Genomic DNA, 14,941 nt, shown 5'->3' with positions numbered 1-14,941 from the left:
ATGTTATACTAATTTACTCCCAACTAGCAATGGATGTTTATTTCTGTAGTCCCTAAATGAGAATGGCATCCAGATTTTTTGACCTTTCGTCAATACAGGATCTAATTGCAGCCAAATTTCAATTTACTTGAGAATTTAAATACCAATTAAAAGGAAAAAAAAACAATTGGTCCCATGATTGAAGCCAGGGGCCTCAAGCACACTAGACAAGCACTCTACTACTGATCTACAACCCCAATCCTTTTTTTCTATTTTGAGTCAGGGTCTTGTTAAGTTGCCTAGGCAGGCCTTGAACTTTTGACCCTGTGCCTCAGAACTTCCCAAAAGAATCTAGTATCTTCAAAACAGAAAATTTTGTGAACATCGCCTATTTTTCTATTGTTCATCTTATTGACTTGAGGAAACTAACCAGTCTGGGAAAGGGGCTTCCAAGTTGTCTCCAAATTTTTAGACACTCTCATATATTAACAAAAAATTTTGGTTGTTTCTGCAAATTTCTACTCAAGTTTTCCCAACACTTGTCAAATAACCTATCTTTATTCATTGATTTGAAGAACTATAGACTAGTCTTAGGTATATTTAGATGTTTTCATTATTTTAATTGATCTTTGCATGCTGCTGTAGTTTTAATGTAATCATACTTTAAGTTGGCCTTGAAAAATCAAAATACTAGGTTTCTAGAAACTCTTAGAGGAAGGAGGTTAAGTTATTCTGATTCGAGTTTAAAAATATGCCCCCAATCCTCCATGTTGTTAAATGTAAATGCTGTCCTCTTAACTTGATCTATGCCCATGAGAATACCACGCTCTTCTGGTTTTCTTTACAATATACTCAAGTCTAAGAACTGAGTAATGTTTCAGGGTTAGTTCCTGCCATTTTCACTTCCTGCATTTGCATCCTCAGATATATTTTAGCTTTGTGGTATGAGATTTATACACACCTTCCCAGGTTTCCATCTCCACGTAGGTTATTGAACTCCAATGCAATCTACTGCTCACATATCAAAATAAATGCTACATAAATCTTTCCTATCCCAATTAATGGCAATTTCATTCTTGTAGCTGCTCATGAGGCTGATGGTCTAAGAACCACCTATGATTCGTTCCCTACATTATTTAGTATGTTGGCAAACCTTGTTGATGACTCAAAATGTCATCCAGATCTACCTTCTCCACTTCTACCCTAACTTATCAGTAACTCCCCAGATCATAACAGCACCCTCTAAGTGGTCTGTTTCTGCCCTTGGGCTAGAGTTCATTCTCAATCAGTGATATCACTTTTCTACTACAAACTCCTACACCACAGCCCTTTACTTCAAATATAAAACCAACCAGTTACCTTAGATCTAATTTACCACTCTTCTCCCTTGCTCTGGGCACTCCAGTTATATCCTTCTCATCTGCAATAACTATCAAATATATTACTGACTTTGCTCCCTTTCATGAAATACTCTCTCCCAGACACTCAGGTTTTTGCTCAAATGACACCCTCAGATCTTCCACTTCCTGTTCTAACCAAGCATTAATTACCATCATAGCCTATTTCACACATCTGTCTCCTTAAAATAGAATGTAAGCTCTTTAAGACCAGGGAAAAGTGCCTGCAACATAACAGATAACTGTTAAATATGTAATATGAAATCATCAATTCCACATATAAAATTTCCTAAAGATAGAAAGCCATGCTATTAAGTTACAAAGTATAGCATGACAGCACACTTTCAAGTTGCTGCTGTTGACGATTACTCTCCTTTGGACCTGATAACACCACTCACCATAATTATTTCAAAGAATGAATAATTAGAAACTTCTGAAAGTCCAACAATACTAAGGCAGTTGTGTGAACTGTTCACAGAATACCACTTAGCTATGTTTGGATACAACATACTGACTAAAAACAATGCATAAATTTACTATACATTCGTATGTGCACAGAATTATTAACAGTAGTTATGTCACTGAGTAACTATTAAAATTCATAAAAATTGTTCACTTGTCATTCTCAAATGCTTGTTAAATGACATTCTTTGAAAACCAATATAAATTGTCACAGTAAGATTACTTTAACAAGCACAGAAATGAATTACATTAATAACTGGGCACAAAACCCTAAAGGTTCTTGATATAGCTATTCTTTTATTATTCCCAATGGATTAGAAATTACGTTAAACTTCAAATTGTAGTTTGCAAACTGTCAAAATAAATGCTTGGGAGATCTTTCAGGAGGTTCTTAAAATTTTTTCCATCAAATTAACACAAGACTCAGATTAAAGACTACAAAATGACAATTACAGCTTCAATAATTTCCATATTCAAGTGCATAATACAGACAAAATCCAAACACAAGAGTTGCATAGTTTTAACTGCCACTTTCTCCATTCATTCATAAACAATCACATGAAATGTAAATTGTTGGGAGTTAGATTATGCAGCTATTACAAAATATAAATACCTGTTAAAAAATCCCATTACAAGACAAAGATCTCAAAATCAATAACCCAGCTTTACTCATTAGTATGGTTTAGTTACTTGAACTGAGAAGAAAAAAAATTTGCATAAAACTGACAATACTTTCACTAAAATCTAAAGATTTATGAAAGGAAAGGTTTTTAGCTTGAGGCAATTAAAAAATTAGCAGCAAATCATAATCTTTGAATGAATGATTATGTCCACAACTTTTCCCATGATTCTAAGTCCTGAACTCTAGAATCTTAAATTCTTTCTTAATTATGTTTTATAACAACATCCAGATCACAATTTGCCTTCTTGTCAACACAACTGTGACATATTAAATATTTTTATGTGTAGGTAACAAAGGTTAAGAAACCCAAGCTGCAATTCCCTTAAAAGTCTTTGGGTTACACTGACCTTTTAGGCCTTTTCCTGTTCTCAAATATTCCAAATCTCAAATAGACAACCACTTGAGAGTCATGAACACATATTCCCTTATGTGTATTAATGCATTTAATTTTAATTAGTAACATGCAACTAATATTAAAAAGATTACTACCTGAAGAGGAAATGACTAGTTTTATAAATGTTAATTTCCAAAATTACAAGTCTTAATATTTTGAAAGATAAACAGCCTCAATAGGTCATACATTCATACACATTCATGCAGTCTATCTTTATATATGTTTTATATTTACAGCTTCACCTTTAATTCCCCTTTTTTGTAGAGCAGAATTCCCCTATCCTCTAAACAGAAACCATTTGAAAATTTAACAATTAATAGGAGGTAAGTTCAAAATGCAGGGAAAGAGGCTTTTTACTACACAATATACTAAATTCAAAAAACAATGTTAGACAAGAGTGTACTAATGTGTAAACTAGGGAAAACAAAACAAAAATGCTTTAACAAAAAAAGAAGAAACACCCCACAAGATCTATCAGGACCAAAATGGGGGTAGGGTGGTGGGTGGGTCATTTCCTCTCATTAAAAATCAAGAGTGCAACATCTATAGTTAAACAACTTTATTAACATAGTCAAGCAGTGATTAACATTCACATCTATTATGTCACATCATACAAATGTAAATACAAAATTACTACAGTACAATATATATTCTCTGCATGATCCAAAATATTTGGTGGCCCCAAAAAACTCTCTTTAAAATTCAGCAGCTTATCAAAAATTAAAACCGTATTCTATTTAAAATGAAGATCTGTTAGCACAGAGTTAGATAGACTTCAAGAAATATCAATTTAGTACAGTTTGAAAAGTTGCAGGAGGATATGTTTGAAGGACACATTCTAACATATAGTGTGGCAGGTACAGGAAACATCAGATTTAAAGCTTTTAAGCGTAACTCATACAACCTAAGTTGTCAGCAGAAAGATCAGTTATTTAACTAAAGCTAACACTACTAAATTATTGCACCCAATGTTAACATGTCTATTAATTGTAAAACTGTTTTATAATATGAAGTGAAGTCATTTACCACATTTAAACATCTCTTCTCACAAGATGATAATCTATTGAGTAAAATTAATTACACGGTATTGTCTAATTATTTCCATAAAAATCAACCAAGCTCAATTTGGTTATATATCCAGAGGAAAACAACAAAGTAATATGAGAAAAGTATACAGTGGAACCCCTTTAAAAGCTGACATTAGAAGGGGACCAACACTGCCTTAAAGGCTAACCGTGTATATAGTATGCTTTTCGAAAGATAATTAGACCTGTAAAAAGCTAATTCTGTATAATACCAAGCCACAACAGCATGAAGGGATTCTATGGTAAACAAAATTTATAATAAAAGAACAACTACTGGTTTTCTAATTAGTGATACAATACTTGGCAAATAGATTTGGCTTGGTTTTAAAATGCACAAGAGGTGAAAAAAATTCACCATTTTAACTTCCCTCAAAACCATGCATACATTCAGCTGTTATGCATCTTTTTATTTAAACACAATACATTCTGGGATACAAACCACAATACATAGTTGCTGTAATTTAAATGTATACCTTAAAAATATGTATAATAATTAGGCATAAGGAGTTATCTACATATATGTAGTGCCAATGGGGGAAAGATCTATATATAAGACTGAAAATATTAGTTGCAAGTCACCTAGAAAATGTACTGGTGAATGAAACTAACTTTCAAGTGAAATATAATTTTAAAGAGGCATTAGAAGCATTGCCATATTTAATACAGTACGAAATGCATTAGGTTGGTATACAATGCCATTGCAATGTATTAGTACTAGATAATATTATTAGCAACACAGCTCACTATTGATCTGATTTTTCACCTAAGATTATCCCAGGTCCTTAACTATTCGAAGACCAGAGTTTTCTTACAGATTCCAATGACTGCACTTCATTAACAATCCTAGGAGCAAGTGTTTTACCCACTGGTAATATTTGCAAAAATAATTTGATAAGCAAAGTTATATTTTGAAGTACTACCAAAGGAAGGATTTAAATTGCAGTTTTGCATGACACACTCTTCTCTTGGAAAGAATGTTTTTGCACCATTATCTGTTAATACATTCAATATGAATAATATAGACATACTATATGAAGCAAAAAACACTTTCCCTCATGGCAAAGGTCTTAAATTTAGACTGAAGGGTTTAAGACATAATTAGCTTAATCCTGGCATTTCAGCCATGCAGAACAACTTTATACAGAGGAAAAAAAAATCCACTTTCCTATTTTGAGGATTTGAAGAGGAGGAACAAATTTAACTCACTTTCAGTAACCCTGAATGCGTAGGTCTTGTGAGGAGGGTTCTATACCATTCCAGTTTGCAAACTAACTGGGGGAAAAAAGAAATCAGACAAACTGGGAAGATTCTCAATGAAATACACTAAAAAAATGAAGACCATTTAAATTAAGTATGACGACCCTTTATAAGCATATGCCACCAAAGCAAAATTGATACAAGGTATTCACCTGAGATAAAACTTGTATCTGTATATTCTATAACTGAGTAGACAAAGCATTTCAAGAGGAAAGTCAGTTGAAATCATTTTAAAATATACATCTGATCCTATTTTACAATATATGCAATTTAACAAGTCAGATCAATGAAAAAGTCTTAACCAAAAAAATCACAGTGTTTATCAATGTTAATTACAAAATGTATGCTACTTGCTTTGTTTTTAAGATGTAATGGCTTGGTTAAGTATTTAAAAATCTATTGTTCTGCAATCTAATTTGCATAACAAAATCAAGTAGCAATAATGTAAAGCATCAGAACTGGCTCTTAAAGATATTTACATGTTGATTATTTTGGAAATAATCAACCAAAAATATAAAAGTGATTTTTTTACACAGTATGAAGTCATTAAAGAGATTAGACAATACAAAAAGCAAAATTATTTCCTGAATAAATGAATATCTGTGGCACTAAATTCACTCACTAATGGACTGGTAACATGGAACTGCCAAACATGCATTTTAAATTATATTAAAAACACTTTCTGTTTCCAACTTAGGTTGATCAGCAGCTTTTGTTCTGTTAGAATCCTTCAAAGAGAGAAGCTCAAACAGGAAAAAGAAGGCATATATAAAACAGTAAACACTGACCTCCTGAGGTTCCTACAACAAAAATATTCAAGTAGAAAATCTACATCACTTAGCAGCGGCTATTTCTGTAGTTGAGCACACTAACAGCATTTTAGTGTGTAAGGAGCAGATGAAGTAAGCCGTGCTTTAAGCATGCCAAGAGGCAGAAACACTGGAATGTAACAAAGACAAACTCACAATCTCATAGACATTCAGTCAACACTCAAAACTATTAAGACTACACCACAAGAATTAAGTTGCTTTATATATATATCCCATGATGTATTAGGTTTTATCAGAACAATAAATGCTAAATCAGAGCTTACCTCAAAAGATAACTAAAATGGCTTCTGCAAATTCCTGTGCTATATACTATGTTATCTGAAATATAATATAAATTAGGAAGAAACAATAACCTCAATGGGGAACAAAAAATTCAACCTAATCTCAGGTTGCCAGTCATATTAATTTACTTCTATTTTTTTATTTTAAGATTAAATTTTCTTTAAATTTAGAAACATGTCAAGTGACTACAAAGATGGGCATTCTTATAATTTATACATCTAACTGGAAGCTAACTTCTAGTCAGAGAGGCAACAATTTTGCTTTTAGTTGATACAGAATTGTCAATCACAGGTTTAGATAACTACTAAAGGTTATTTGTTTTATTGGGTTTAGAGAAGAATTTGGCCATTCTTTTAAACTTAAAATGTTTACTCACTATTCCAAATTATTAAAATACCTCCCATATTAAGTTCTAAAAAGTATTTGAAGCATTACAGGCCACTGATATAACGTAGGGACAAAATAGCTATCCTATCCAAGTTTTAAAGAGAAACAAGAAAAGAAATTTTGAGCTCCCAGTGAACTAACCATACTAAAAAGCAAAATGCTATATACACTTTGAATCTAGATTAAAAAAAAAAAAAAGGATGGGCACATTATAAAATGATTTAAATTTCAGGCTCTACAGACTGAAATTTGCAAAGCCAAAGTTGAGGAAAGAAAGTGAATGACAGAACATGTTAAACACACATACACACACACACACACACACACACACTTAACAAAAAACCTTTCTACATGCTACCATGCATTTGAAATTTTATGAAACAGTATTTATAAAGTCACACGCACACAGCTCAAACTTCAGTGCAATGGCTGTATCATTCAACACTTAAGAGAACAGAACCATGCAAAGAGGAGCAACTGCTTATAAAAATGGTTATTTAGTATTTATTCTGCAATGCAAAGGTGACAAACTAAAATATAAAAAGGCTGTTATGGCTTAACATTTTGTTGCAGATTAAATATGCAGCATTGAAAAATGGAAAGGCGTGGCTTCGTCTCTGACCAGCAGAGTTAAAAAGAAAAATCTCTCCATTTTCCTTCATCATCATGGGATACACTGTTCAGGCAATCCAAATTAATAAAGACTTGCACTTTCATATGGACATAAGATCAAGTGTACCAGTTAGGTTTTCACATTCACAGTATATAAGAAAATACACATGGAAGGAAAAGTAAAGGGTTAACTTAACAAGGATTTATTCACAGGAATACATGTAAGTAGAGAAAAACAACAGAAAAGCTAAACAAATGAAATGAAGAGGATCCAAACCAACTTTCACTCTGTAGCTTTTAACTTGCACCCTGTGTGCATATATCTAGGGCACAGAGGGCCACCAACATGCGCCAATACAGTGTAGGAACCCTGCATTACATCCATTAACTTAAACATATCTTTAAGATCATGCTTTGAACAAAAAAAGGAAAGCTTAGAAGGCAATATGTTGAGTGGGAATAAACATTGAAATAGAGCAATCATTTTTCAACTTCTACAATTGTCTTTATGTGCCAACTAACATTTATGCAGCCTTTTACAGATCTTTTACCATGTCATTTAAGTTTTAGAAGTTTTGATAAAAATCACTAGTAGTATATAACCATGCAGAAAGCACATCACACTGACAGCACAGAGGCAAAGATTTTGCACAGGTATATCAGCTTTCCACATTGTGCAGGTTACACACAATACAATATCAATCTTATTCCTAACAGATCCTAAAAAGATATTTCAAGGCCTAGCTGTAAACTACAGTACTTTTATATATCTATATTCTTAATAAAAATAAAATCCACAAATCTTAAAAAGGAATTTTAAATGCAGGGCTATATTGAATTGGTAAAATGCAACACGAACTGGCGCAACATAGGTCAATGAATACCAATCTCACTCTATGTGATGCAAGCATGCTACTTTCCCACTAATTTACTTTCAATCACTATGAGCCAGAATGCATGCCTGAACCTTAAACTGCACTTTAAAATAATGTGTTGGCCTAGAAATTAAATCTAATGAAGTACAACCATCAAATTATATGCACTACATTAATGTTTTAATGTAAAATTAAGATGTCAACTTTAGTTCTGATATGCCCAACCCCATTTATTCCACCCTCCCTCCCACCCCGCAAAGGTAAAAGGAGTGACTCATTTGGCATTTCACAGGGTGCTTCATTGTTTAAATTTGTTTTGTTTTATTTTCAACATTTTTTGGGGGTACCTTAAATTGTAATTTCCAAGAACCTGCTTCTACTATGGGAAGGCAAGCTGATTTTAACTCTATTAGTTTTGTTTGTGTAGTTCTTCATCAGCATGCAAAACAAGGCCCCATAATGTGGGAACATTTATATAAAAACCTTTAAATTAAAAAAAAAAAATCTTCTTTACTGTTTGTAACCCCCATTCTTAGGTTTCCTTTATTGTGCGCTATAGAATTTTTCCTCTTTCTTATCCCTATGCATCATTTATATGGTTCTTGTTTTGGTACAATTCCCCATAATATTCCAGAACGTACTATTTTGTGAGTAGACTGAATAGATTATTTTTGCTTCTTCACATCCAGTGCGGAGTTGTAATTGAAGACAGATTTCTACCCACAAAGGCTCCAGATGTTAAAACGTTTCCCAACATCGACTTAATACAGTGACGGCACACCTCCCTCCCGCCCCTCCCAGTAGGGTTGGGATTGTACTGTATTCCCTACTGGTATACCCTTCCCCCCTGTAAAGGGTAACATTTTCCCTGGGTGCAGAGGCTCCCTCATAGTCTCCAAGACCGAAGGACCTATAAGAAACAACAGAAACAACTTTATCTTTAACAGCTGTCAGTGGAAACATAAAATTCATCATATAACAATACTATCTTTACCTATAAAATAAAAAATTGGACAAAATGGCTAAGATTATGTTAGTTAATTTTAACCACACTGCTTCCTTCTTCTATGGCTCTGAATTGTTACCTGCATTAGATATGAAAAGTGAGGCCAAGTTGAGGAAACAGAGAGGCACACAAAACTTTGTACAGATAAAATTTGCTTTGCATAATGTTACCAATCTAATTCTATTTTTTTTTTGGGGGGGCAAAATGAACCCTAATGGGAACTGGTTATTTTTTATATAATAAGTTACCTTACTGTCTTCAAAATTAAATACCACTTTCTTTAGGACAATCACTTTTCTTACTTACAGAGAATTAAAACATCACTCACTTTTCCAGTAAACCCAGCACTATGGAAACAAAAATTTACTTCAAGAACCAGAAAAGCATTAGTTATTTTTGTTTGATGTTTCACCACAAGGACTAGAAATGTGCATTACACTATAGACAGTACATTCAGTAAATATACAAAAGCAAGTTTTAACACCATCTTCTTAATGTTCTAATTTTCACTCTTCCAACTCAACTTTATTTGGTTATTTTTTCAGGCCAGCTGATTTTCCTGATGAGAAATTTCCTAACACAGTTTTAGTGGTGAAAAGGACATAAATAAATTAGATAAGATTATTGGATAAACTATTACCTGATAGTGGTCCTTTTAAACAAAACTCTACCACCCACTCATGCCAAACTTTGGATATGCAAGAATATTCATGTGAATTCACAGAGGGTGATTAGTGCATCTGTGGAGAAGTACAGCAACCCCCTTTTTCTCCTGCCTCTGAAAAAATGGGAGAGGAGTACAAAAAGGCAGGAATAAGAGGTACCAATCCACTTTTAGCTCTAATTAGGAAACTGAAAATACCAGTCTCAGAACAATCACCACCACAGTTAATTTATGATGAGACCAAAGAGATAATAAATTTGAAAATGATCAAAACTTATTAACTCAATGTTGAACCCTTTAAAACAAAGTCATTTCATCTACTGCAGTCACATGATTCAACAGTGAACTAATAAGCACGCTAAAGCCACAAAACAGCTCTGAGGACTTGACACCTAAGTGGGAAAACTATGCAAAGGGCCTGAGACATTCCTTAAGGTTGCAAAAGTCCATAACTTGGATAGTACATTTTTTCCAGATTCAAAAACTAAATCAGATTAAACAGGCAGCAAGCAAAGGAAAACTCCAGTGTCGAGCACAATTCAATTTGGTGTACACCTTCTGTAAACACATTAGTACACCCTCTGGCTTCCAGTCAAATCAGTCTCGATTCAATTCATCTTCAAAACCTGAACAATGTCAAAACTCTGGTTCACTGTACTGGCTAATGTTTCTAACATTTACTAAGCCAATTAAATGTGCTAAAAAATATACTAAGTTATGCCATTGCATACTGTTCAGTATTTGATCCTCAACATAATTTAATGAAGAAACTAAAGCTAAAAGATAGGAATTGTTAATCTCACACACAGAAAATGTGGGGAAAAAAAAGAGTTCTCACTGGACTTGGCCTTCCACTCCCACAAAAGAAAACAGAATCTTTCAAGTCCCCTTGTGGGGCAAAATTCTTAAAAACAAAAAAACAAAATTCTTAAAAAACAAACAAAACACACACACACACAAAACCCTCTAGCTTTTATGTAGGTAATTTTAAAGTCTAATATTATTCCAACCCTATAGAAAACAAATAGCTTTTTATTATCTTTTACAGTTTTAGATTATAATCCTAAATTTTTCATCCTGAAAACTTCTTATAACTTACCCCTAATTTTGGGACTGCAGCTTAAGTGTACTAGATTAAACACCGTAAAAAGCTGCAAGACGCTCTTTTAAGGGAAGAGGAAACTGGTCAGAGAAACGCCTCCAATTTTCATCCCCAACTTGATTTTTAAATCCATGAAGGATCTGCAAAGAGTGAAAACCCATTAATTCATCACTAACAAAAGAAAAACTGATCTGTATAGCTTTTGAAATCAAACAATATTGATTTTTAAGAAATATTTTATCCATTTCAAAGTAGTAAGCTCAGACTTTGTTAGAATCTATACCACTGTAACTTGCCTAAAAGCATCTCATAAAATATACTTCAGTTAAATATAAAATCCAACTAGTATTCTAGTAAACAAATTTATTCTAAGCAATTGGACATCACAATAATTAAAAACAAACAAATAAAAAAGGCACAGAATTTACCCAATGAATAAGACTTACCACGCTAAGTCTTTTCAAACTTGAACTATATAAGTTTTGATCTCATGGCCGAAAATATAGCTCACTAATTTCAGTATCAGATGATGCAAACGTGTAACTGCATTTTATTTCTTATTCTGTTATAACCGAGTGATGAATGGAATTAATCAAAAGGGGCACTAATAAAGCAAAGAACTATGTAGGCTCAATTCTTGTGGAGACTACTTGATTTCATTTCTGTTCAATAGTTTTAGGGGATACTTCAAATTTTAGCATCCATTTTTGGAAAGTATGCTATTTCCTTTTTTTTTTTTTTTTTAAATATTTATTTTTTAGTTGTAGTTGGACACAATACTTTTATTTATTTATTTTTATATGATGCTGAGGATGAAACCCAGGGTCTCACACGGGCTAAATGAGTGCTCTACCACTGAACCACACCCCATCCCTGTAAATATGCTATTTTCTGTACACGAAGTAATGGTACTACATGAATCAGTGGTATTTTTTGGGAAAATATTTTCAAAGTGCATGATCTATTGATAGTCACACCATATTTTAAGACTAAACGTAGTTCTTCATTAAGAACAAAGGTCATATAATTTACCCAGAGCGAAGAGCCTAAATTTAAACTAAATGTTTAAAAAAAATTTCAAACTTTCAACTAGAAATTTAATAGTCCTACCATGCATCATGAAGACTTATTAGTTACCTTACAGAACATGTCTCTGAGATCATCTTTTGGATTAATCCACGATGCAACAGCATCACAAAAAAATATAAAATCCTGTAACAGGCAAAAACCACATCTTAGATTGATAATACATTTATCAAACTTAGCAAAATTCAAAACATGCAAGACTCAAAATTTATGTCATGATACACTCATAGCTAAAAGGGGAAAAGCAAATTTAAAATCAACGAGGATCAGGAATTAGAAGTGATTATTTAGGATGTAAATAAATGTCCTATTATATCATAAAACAACAACAAAAAAAGCAAATCCCTGCCCAGCAAATGCTTAGCACACTGAGAGCACCATATCAATACCAATAAAATACTTTAATTATTAGATTAATTAATCATATGAATTCAATCCTAATATGTGAGATCTGATTCAGCATAGAAACAACTTAAATCCAGCTAACTATATATCAACTGAGCTTAATCTGACATATTAGGAACTAGGGGTACTGGGGATTGAACGCAGGGGCCCTTGACCACCAAGCTACAGCCCCAGCCCAATTTTGTATTTTATTTAGAGACAGGGTTTCACTGAGTTGCTTATCACTTTGTCATTGCTAAGGCTGACTCTGAACTCACAATCCTCCTGTCTGAGCCTCTCAGGTTATTCAGATTACAAGATCAAGCATGGTGGCTCACTCTGGTACTCCTAGCTAATTAGGGGGCTGAGACAGGAGGATTTCATGTTCAAAGTCCAGCCTGGGCAACTTAGTAAAAGACCCCCCTTCAAAATTAAATAAGAACCATGACATATTTCATAAAAATATTTCTTCAATTTTGATTACCGTAATGAACTATTAACAATTCAACATATTGCTAATGGTCTGACATGTCAACTACTTCAAATTTTACCATTAAGTTCAGAAAACAAAAAAATTTACCAACATGTGTAAAACAATTATTTAAGCAAATGTCATTTACATTAAGTTCATTGTTTATTCAAATCAGGATTCTAATGCCATCCAAATATCCAAAGATAATGTTAAAAATTTAAACACACAGGGCCAAACAAGGTGGTGGACACCTGTAATCCCAGCAGCTTGGGAGGCTGAGGCAGGAGGATTTTGAGTTCAAAGCCAGCCAGCAACTTAGTGAGACCCTGTCTTTTTTGGGCAGAGGAGTGTTTCAGTGTTAGGTACCCCTGGGTTCAATTCCCAGAGCCAAAAAACAAAAACAAAAACAAACCCACACAGAATATATAAAAATTGTGATTAATATGAATGGAGTTAACAAACAAATTTCTACCAACTCTTAAGTTGGTAGTGATTTTTATGACCACTGTGCTACTTCTACTACCTTTAAAAACTAACAATACTGGTGAAAAGATGTTTCTTTTAATAGATAGAGGTAAGACACATGAGAAAACAACATTTATTCCTGAAAAACAATACTAGGAGGTTATTTTGAAACTAGGATCCTTATCTCAAGGTAGTATTGGCTTATTCTGATTATTAAGTGATTAATGTTTCATGAACGTGAAATTAGTCAAAAGATCTTTTTCTAGCTCTAAGCTGTATATTTTCTATGCCTATCAATCACATTGATTTGAATTTTAAGTAATTATTTGCATTTCTAAAACCAAGTTAACAAACACCACATGTAAAATAAAAATTACCAAAATCTCAATTAAAAAGGCCGAAAAGCTCCTTTCTCTTGAAAATGTAAAGATTTTTATTTTTTTTGCATTTAATGTAGGTCTCCTGCAGCCTGAGATTTGTTTATGGTGGAGTTCAACATGCTCCTTTGTTTTTTGTGTCCAGGAAACTGGCAGTTCGATCTATAAGCTTTACTAGACTTAGGATCAAAACTGATATCAAATAATTAAAATGCCTAAATGTAACAAGAATTTAAGCTCAAAATAGGGATGAATAAATGATAAGTTCACAACATTAAAGCAATTTCAATGGCTGATTCAGTATTCTATTTACTGTTTGTAAATTTGATTTCCATAAAGTTTGACACTGTTGTAGATATCCTCAAATTCAGCAATCTGATTGACATTCATAACAGGAGGCATGTACAAAGTAAGTAAATAAGTAAAGCCTGAATAAAGATGGAAAAAAAAACCCAACCTGGCCCGATTCCAAGTAAGAATGTAACCTTACTCTCTGAATCTGCTATTATAATCTTTCCTAATCACCCCCCAAATAATTTTACTACTTAGAACATTAAAGTTAAAAACAAATCATTGTGAATATCTTACTTGGATTACGCCACTAGGATTCACACTGATCATGGTACAAATTCCACGGAATGCTGAATCCTTTTCCTCATTGTCTCTTATGTTTCTCAGAGAGGTACACCTATCGAATTACAGAATTGTTTTTAGCATTTAAGTAAAAAGCATATTCAATTATAACACTAATAGACAGTATTTAATGGAATAAGCACCACAGTGTAGATAATGGTTATATTAAAAAGAGTGTTTTTTAGAAAGCTTAACTTTCAGTTTCTCATACTTCCCGAATGATGGGCACATCTCATCTCAATGCAGTGGAAACAATGAAATTCATATTTTCTTAATAGACTACAACTACACAGACAACTAATTTGGCTCATTTAAAGTATTAATGAACCAGAGCCAAAAAAAAGAGTAAATTATCAAATTTTGAAAATTGTATTGACTTGTATTCCATTAAACACTACTAAAACCAATCTGAATTGAAGATTATCAATTGAAAGAAGCAGAACATAGAATATACTGCCACAATATAAACTATTACTATACAACTTATGGTGTAGATGTTTAACTTTTACA

At 32.9% G+C, this 14,941-nt stretch overlaps 1 protein-coding gene across 3 annotated transcripts in view; it reads right to left on the bottom strand.

The window, feature by feature from the left end:
* Window positions 1–3,458: 3,458 nt before the first annotated feature.
* Tnpo1 (transportin 1) overlaps window positions 3,459–14,941 on the bottom strand; it is an 88,805-nt gene continuing 77,322 nt past the window's right edge. For all 3 annotated transcript variants that reach the window (XM_027927594.2, XM_027927595.3, XM_071612498.1), the window contains exons 22-25: window positions 14,387–14,486; window positions 12,152–12,226; window positions 11,012–11,154; window positions 3,459–9,152 (exon numbers count right to left, since the gene is read on the bottom strand). In XM_027927594.2, coding sequence (XP_027783395.1) covers window positions 11,047–11,154; window positions 12,152–12,226; window positions 14,387–14,486 — 283 coding nt within the window. In that variant the 3' untranslated portion in view covers window positions 3,459–9,152; window positions 11,012–11,046. The remainder of the gene's footprint in view (window positions 9,153–11,011; window positions 11,155–12,151; window positions 12,227–14,386; window positions 14,487–14,941) is intronic.

The sequence above is a fragment of the Marmota flaviventris genome, chromosome 5 (assembly GCF_047511675.1).
Source record: "Marmota flaviventris isolate mMarFla1 chromosome 5, mMarFla1.hap1, whole genome shotgun sequence".
In the NCBI taxonomy this organism is placed as follows: domain Eukaryota; kingdom Metazoa; phylum Chordata; class Mammalia; order Rodentia; family Sciuridae; genus Marmota; species Marmota flaviventris.
This window is presented reverse-complemented; position numbering and strand designations above follow the sequence as displayed.